The sequence below is a fragment of the Montipora capricornis genome, chromosome 3, assembly GCF_036669925.1.
Source record: "Montipora capricornis isolate CH-2021 chromosome 3, ASM3666992v2, whole genome shotgun sequence".
NCBI lineage: Eukaryota > Metazoa > Cnidaria > Anthozoa > Scleractinia > Acroporidae > Montipora > Montipora capricornis.
Genome location: NC_090885.1, coordinates 58,503,967 through 58,511,466, shown reverse-complemented (window position 1 = coordinate 58,511,466; position 7,500 = coordinate 58,503,967). Strand labels below are relative to the sequence as shown.

General features: G+C 41.1%; 1 protein-coding gene across 1 annotated transcript in view; it reads left to right on the top strand.

Moving 5' to 3' along the window:
- The window catches only part of LOC138043498 (DENN domain-containing protein 10-like), a 13,894-nt gene extending 7,511 nt beyond the window's left edge, over positions 1-6,383 (top strand). The window contains exons 8-9 of the mRNA XM_068889793.1: positions 592-686; positions 6,036-6,383. Coding sequence (XP_068745894.1) covers positions 592-686; positions 6,036-6,206 — 266 coding nt within the window. The 3' untranslated portion in view covers positions 6,207-6,383. The remainder of the gene's footprint in view (positions 1-591; positions 687-6,035) is intronic.
- The last annotated feature ends 1,117 nt before the right edge of the window (positions 6,384-7,500 follow it).

The window sequence follows — 7,500 nt, the reverse complement described above, 5'->3', positions numbered from 1 at the left end:
GAAGCTGTTTCAACACTCCTTCAACAGTAAGCAAATAATTATAGTTCCCACAGCTTCCTCATGACTGTTTGTTGAAACAGTTCAGCTTTATTTACCCCACCTCACGCTCAATGTTTTCAAGGAGGAAATTCTGCCGCACGAAAATTGCGCGTCACCGGTCGAGAGGGAATGTGACTTGGGTTGCAGTTTCTCGAAATCCGTTTTCTCCAAGAGTTTGCTCAAAAGTTGGCCTGTTATGATACGTTTTTTAACTCAATGCCTGTTCAGCATTTTTGAAGCGGGTGTTATTGTTATCGGTTAAACTGGCCTTCAGGCTAAAATAGTCAACTTTGGGCGGGTCGATACGTCAGAATGAGCGAAGACCGATCCTGGAGTTAAGCCCTCGCTAGTGTTCTCACGTAAATCATGTCGTTCTTATGCTGACTAGTTTGCGTTTAAATAAAAATGCATTATGGTTAGTGCGGCAAACCATAATTTTTGGGCGGTGCGACGAAAACAAGTTCGCATTCAGCCTCGCCTTCATTCAAAGGCCAGACAGCTGAGCACTCGATCATACAAATGAAAGTATCGTTTTCTCTATCTTCTCAATAGAAACATTCCAGATGGGTAAAATTCATAAGGACATCGCAATGTTCATGGTAGAGGCTGCGAAAAACGAAGAATATTCTGATCAGAGACTGGTTAAGGTAACGTAAATTTTATATCATACTTTGTGCCACCGCTTCTTGCCTATGTGCGTCTTCATGTCTTACATATCCTTGACATTGTGAGTGAAACTGAACATTTCTTTGCTGATGTGAGAGGACAATGCTGTAAGGACTCCACAAAACCGTCTCCTTAAAATAAGCCTGTTTCCTTTCTTCTTTCCAAACAAATTCTCTCCTTCAAAGAAGGAGTTAGTGGTTATTTTTTGTGCCTAGTTTTTTTGCCTTTTTAGTTGTACTCTAATTCATTGCAATGTACTGTATTTTTAATAAGGTAAAATAAGAATAAAAGTAACAACACTATCCGACGTTTCGGAGTCAGACATGACCCCATTATCAAGGTTAAACTGTACTGGAAAATTCGCAATTTGAATATAACGGGCGTTAGGTCAAAACAAAGACATGCATAAATGGAAATTAAACGATAGTTGACACTAGGATATTTACAATTTTTGCTAGAATACAAAAGGCGAAGGTCAAACAAAAACTTATGCACGAATGGAATCTGACTGCTTATTTAGTGATGGTTGACGCTCACGTATCAAAAGCATCTCGTGAACGAGACAGTCAAATTTCGAGTTGCATTTCTTTAGGATCGTAAAATGTGCTTTAAGTTCAGGTTTGTCCAGATCGTGTTTCGTCTTCATGTGTCGACCAACCGAAGATGATAGGGATTTGTGTTCCTCTATACGCTGATGTAAATGCCTTGTTGTATAACCAATGTAGTCCATATCGCATAGACCACATTTAAAATAATAAACAACACAGTGGTTATTTACAACATTTGGCTTGTTTTCGCGGTGTTTGAGATGACTTTCAATCTTACGATTAATAAACACAGGAACAATCTCGATGGTGTTACCAATTTTAACGCTCAGATCTTTGAGTCGTCTCCGTAGCACGTTAGCTGACTTCTGATCTTTGTACGGTAATAGAATACGGACGGTTTTTCCTTGGTATTGCGCTTGTGGTGGTTTCTGGGCTTCCGATTGAACATAGTCGACAAAATTCTTAACAGATCTGTTAATTAGGTCTTCTGGGTATTTAAGGCGTTTGAAGATATTTTTGAGCTTTTCGCACTCATCAGAGAATAATTGCCAACTTGAGGACAACCGATAGGCCCTGTTAAGCATGGTCGTAAGCAGGCCAGTCTTATAACGATGGTCCACGTGACTATGGTAGTGTAGTAATAAGCCTTTGTCAGTTGGTTTTCGGTAGACACAGGTTGATATCCGAGGACCATTCTTATCAAGAAGCATTCCAAGGAAAGGTAGTTTACCATTGGTCGCGATTTCCATGGTGAAATGTAGAGACGGATGAATGCTGTTTAATTCATCAAGGAAAACATGAGCGGCTGATTCACAAGACATTACGGTAATTGTATCGTCTACGTACCGTCTGTAGTAATCAGGCAGATCTAAATGTTCCTCTATATGACACAAGAAGGCATTGGCCATTAGGGGGCCTAGGGGAGACCCCATGCCTACTCCATCTTTCTGTTCATACAGTTCACCATTATATTGGAAGAGCTGGTGTTTTGGTAGCTAATTCTAGCAGTTCGATCAGGTCTGATTTGGTGATATTTAGGTTGTTGGTTTTGTTGAACCAATTGTCACGAAAAGCCTTGGTGGCAAGTATCTCTATCGTCTCGTCCAAAGGCACATTTGTAAACAAAGAAGTTACATCATATGATACTAAAATATCATTCTCGTTAAAATCGAGTTGAGTAACTTCCTCCGCAAATTCAAAAACGTCTGTGATGGTATGATGATTGAGAGAGAGAGAGGTTTTAGCTTTTCGTCAAGCCATTTTGCCAGCTGGAAGTTGTATGTTCCTGTTGCGGATAGTATGGGTCTAACAGAGAGGTTCTTCTTGTGCGTCTTCGGCAGGCCGTAAAGATGAGCTAAACGCGAGCCCTGTGATAGTAGCGATTCAGCGACGTCCTTGGGGAGAATTCTCTTTATGGCGTTGTTAACAAGTTTCTCTTTTTCTAAGAGGGGATGGTAATACTTGGGCGGTCGACCCTTCGCTTTTGGTCTTTCTGAGCTAATAGGGACGAATTTCGTGCTGTCATCGATGGAGGCTTTGTTGAGAAGCCGGATATACTCAGCTTTATCCATAATGACAACCCCACATCCCTTATCGGGTTTAGTTATTATGATATCATCACGCTGTTTCAACTGTGGTATGGCAGTACGTATAGCTCTGGGATGTTTAGGACCTTTGCGTTCGATGTAGTTTAGGGTGATAGAGCGGAGAGTTGGAGAGACAAGTTCTTTTTTGTCCATCGGTAGAATTGGATCTAAAAACCAAAAGGCTTTCTCAAAGCTGGCTTTAAAGAAATGCAAATCGAAGTTTGTCTGTCTCGTTCACGAGATGCTTTTGATACGTGAACGTCAACCATCACTAAATAAGCAGTCAGATTCCATTCGTGCAAAAGTTTTTGTTTGACCTTCGCCTTTTGTCTGCTAGCAAAAATTGTCAATATCTTAGTGTCAACTCTCGTCTAATTACCATCTATGCATGTCTTTGTTTGACCTAACGCGCGTTATATTTAAATTGCGAATTTTCCAGTACAGTTTAACCTTGATAATGGGGTCATGTCTGACTCCGAAACGTCGGATAGTGTTGTTACTTTTTATTCTTAATACGTTTTCTAAATCGATCCTTCGTAAAATAAATTCTTAGAAATCAAGAAGAAATTTGTTGACTTAGAGTGAAGCATGCAGCAGAGGGTTCGATTTGACGAAGACATAAACAAGTAAATAAATAAACAGATAAACAAATCAATCAATAAATAAAGGAACGAACGTAGAAATAAAAAGAAGAGTCTGTTTTTTGTTTTTTTTTTAATCCCATGGACTAAGGGAAATGTGGGGAATAGAATTGATATGCCACATCTTCACGAGATGTATAAATTCAACGTGTCCTCCTCCCCGAATTTATCTGATATGCTCATTTGTTAATTACGCGGAATAGGACATTTGCATGATGGCGCCATTTGACCACAAGTACCAGAATCCTTCAAGAAAAAAAAATAAAAGGATGATAAAAATGATACCCGGGGATAGGATTTGGACCTGGAGTTTCAACTCTATAGGAACCGCTTCAATCCACCGCTCACACCGCTCTCTCTCTCTCTCTCTCTCTCTCTCTCTCTCTCTCTCTCTCTCTCTCTCTCTCTCTCTCTCTCTCTCTCTCGCTAAAAAGAAAAGATTTATTTAAGTCTCCCATAGAATATTATTGCTGAAGAGTAATTAGGCCTAAACTAGATTAATTGGGCGTAGGCTTTGCTTTTAAAATGTTTAGCTTTCTCATGAAGTTTGCTAACCTACCTTTCGCAGCGTTTAATATTGTTTGTTGCCGAGTGATAATTAACGATTAGACCCGTGGCCCTTGAGGGCGAAGGGTCTAATTGTTTTAGTATCACCCAACTAGTCGGACAGAATAAGCAATAATAAAGTTAGCAAATGCAAGTTGAAAGAAAGCGTTACGCTTTTCGCTACTCGAGGACTATTACTAATAGTCCTCTAGTAGCGTAGCCAATCAAAATGCAGCATTTGCATTAGTCCACAAGTTGGGTGATACTAATATAGCATTATAAAGTTAATAGTGTTTAAAATATTGTCCTTGAGTAGCTAGCGGTGTGGTGGTCAAGCGGTTAGTTGACTGATTAAGTGAATCAACATTGATTCCCAGGGTCGAGTCCTATTTACATACACGTAGGTTGTCCTTTTCCGGCACACGAATATGACCATTTCCCACAAGTCCTGGGAAATTAACGATAATAGTCAATTCAGAGCAAATTAGCATTAATAGGGAGCTTACGAAATGACGACGCTGCAAAACAATTGCTGGTTTTCACTCACGTGATCAACAGCCATGTTTTTCAACGAAAACAAAAGGAAGCGTTTGCATAACAATAGATTTCAATTCCCGGAGGATTTGCTCGGGGCACCAACATGGCCGCCTTTTCTTTGTTTAGGGCACCAACATGGCGGTCGTGACGTCATGTGAAAACCGAGAATAGGTTTAGTGAGCAAAAACAATTGCTCTGCCCGCTCTGCACGTGCCTTTTACATTGTGGTACATTTCTTTTTCGTCATCTCCTAAATGACGACGTGAAATGACCAAATTCAAGGTTCTGTGGAGGACGTTAGCACATGACGATGAATTTTCAGTTCTCTTTCTACGCTTCCAACTCACTCATACCAGTTTAATTCCTCGACAGTTACTACACATTTTTAACGCGGAACTACATGAAATAGTTTCGTAGTGGTATAAATAACGCGGATTTGTATTTTTAAATGAAGTCCTCGTAACCGTCGTCGTCCTCGTTTCGTAAGCTCCCTATTAGGGAGCTTAAGATTTTACGACGGCGACGGCAACAACAACGGCGCAAAACAATGATATCATTGGGTAAAAGAGCATAAATAATCGTGCTACACGTGCAGCACGGGTTTTAGCGCGGATTCTTGCGGTACTCAGCATAAGGACGACGTGAATTTACCAAATTTTAGGTGAAGAAGTGAACGACATAGAATAACAACGAAAGGATTATGACAAAACAAAGTGATATTTTGAGGTGACGTTTTCGTTGAAGTCGCCGTCGTAGATCTTAAGGTCCCTATTATCAATACGCGCGGTCTTTTTGCGGGCCAAACGGGAAATGTGCGGGCTGAAAAAACATTTGCCGCCCTGATACTGATTGGCTGCAGAGATGTCAAAAAACTTCGCTCGGCCAATGAGATCCTGATGATACCATTTCAATGCCAGAATTGACGCGAATTTTTGTGGATGAGTTTGCACTTGCTCAGTTTGTAGCTGTGCAGTGAACGTTTGGAAAAACCTTATATTACAATGACCACATCCAGGTTTTCTGAGCCCGCGAGACTGAGTACCACCAGCAAACCATTGTTTTAACGAAAACCGCTGGTTAGCAACCTGCTTCTGGTCATTGCTGTCTAGTCAATAGGGAGCTTAAGATCTACGGCGACGACGTCGTCGAAAACGCCAGAAAACAATGATATCATTGGTTAAAAGAGCATAAATAATCGTGCTGCACGTGCGGCACGGATTGTAGCTCATATTTTTCCGGTTCTCTGCGTGACGACGACACGTGTGAAATCACAAAATTTTAGGTTTTGACGACAACGGGCCACAAATAAACTATATGCCCTCCAAAAGTTATGCGATTGTCCTAATTGTGTAGATCAGATAAATTCGGGGTGGAGGATAGGTTAATAAATTATGCAAAGAGCGATTACGACGAGATCACAAGTCGTTCATTCAATGGCTGTGAGGTCAATCACAGTTTCGTTTTCATTTCAGGAGTTGTCTGTCAAAACGAAGGATCTCATTAACAACCTTAAGAAGCTCGCAGTCCCCACAGAAGACGGAGGCAAGGCCAAAATCACTTTAGAAACACTCAAACAGCGCAAACTGAATGCTGTTGTGGAGAACTTTTTGTTTAATCTTGCAACGGCCGAAGGTTTGGTGTGAAAATAATCCCCCTCACCTAGTTTATCTAAATATGATACCGTCTTTTCTAAGCTTGTGAATAAATAGAGGATATTACATGACCGGGCCGCGGGGATAAGAAATTTATCTTGGAGTTCTGACGGTCTCAAGTAAGGTCGAGAAGATAAAATTAGTATACCCACTCAGGCACGGAGGTTTACGTTTATTAAACAAATAAAAGTCCGAATATGAAACATGCATATCAGTTTTTTAATTCATTTTCAAAACACTGAAAAAAGTTATCACCTCGGTTGACTGTAATGGAAAATGTAGTTTCACTGCCTTCGTGACACTTTCGCTCTTTCGGGCACAGTTGGTTTGCGTCACCTTGCTACACGTTGTAACATTCTTAGAAGAACGCTTCTAACAATGTTGGATACGCACATGACATTGATGGAAGGACGCCACTTTAGTTACAATTTTCCACCTCCGCCATTTTGGATTGCTCATTATTCTCGGATTGGAGACTGGGCCCTTAACTCAGATTAGTATTTGCAACATTGTTGAAAGGGCGGCTACACGCTTGAACATTTGTTGTATGTTGGCGAAAATGTTTGAACTGTTGAACAAACGTCATCAAACATGCATGCATGCTACACGTTCTAACAAATAGGCCATTTCCGAGTTCAAGTCTGCCTCCTCTTCAAAGCGAAGCTAAGTGCAAGTGCGAAGTTTTTCTTATGAAAATTAGGTTTCATCCATATGTAAAGAAAAACTAATTACCATCACAAAAACTTCGCACTTAGACTCGCTTTGAAGAGGAGGCAGACATGAACTCGGAAATGGCTTATTGCGGATTAGGACACGCGCGCAATTTTCGTGCAGTTATATGAAGCAAACTATGTATGGTGCTCGTGAAAACCTTCGCCTTCTCCTCTGCTCCTTCTCTCACCTTCTTCATTCAGTGTTTAATGTCCGACCGTTCTGGGGCCGGTTGCTCGAAGCCTGGTTAGCGCTAACCGTTGGTTAAGAGGCATCAAAACCTGTAGGTTTCCATGGTATTTTACTCTGGTTAGCGCTAAACATGCTTCGAGCAACCCGGGCCTGGGGCCGGTTGCTCGTAGCGTGGTTAACGCTAACCATTGGCTAAGAGGTATCAAAACCTATAGGTTTCCATGGTATTTAATTCTGGTTAGCGTTAACCATGCTTCGAGCAACCCAGGCCTGGTCGCTTAATGTTATCAGTCACCTTAGTTAATGTCAGCATTTATGGCAGGAGGGAAGGAAGGAGCGAAGTTATGTTGTGTTGAGCGGCACCGCGGAAATACGTTTTTGG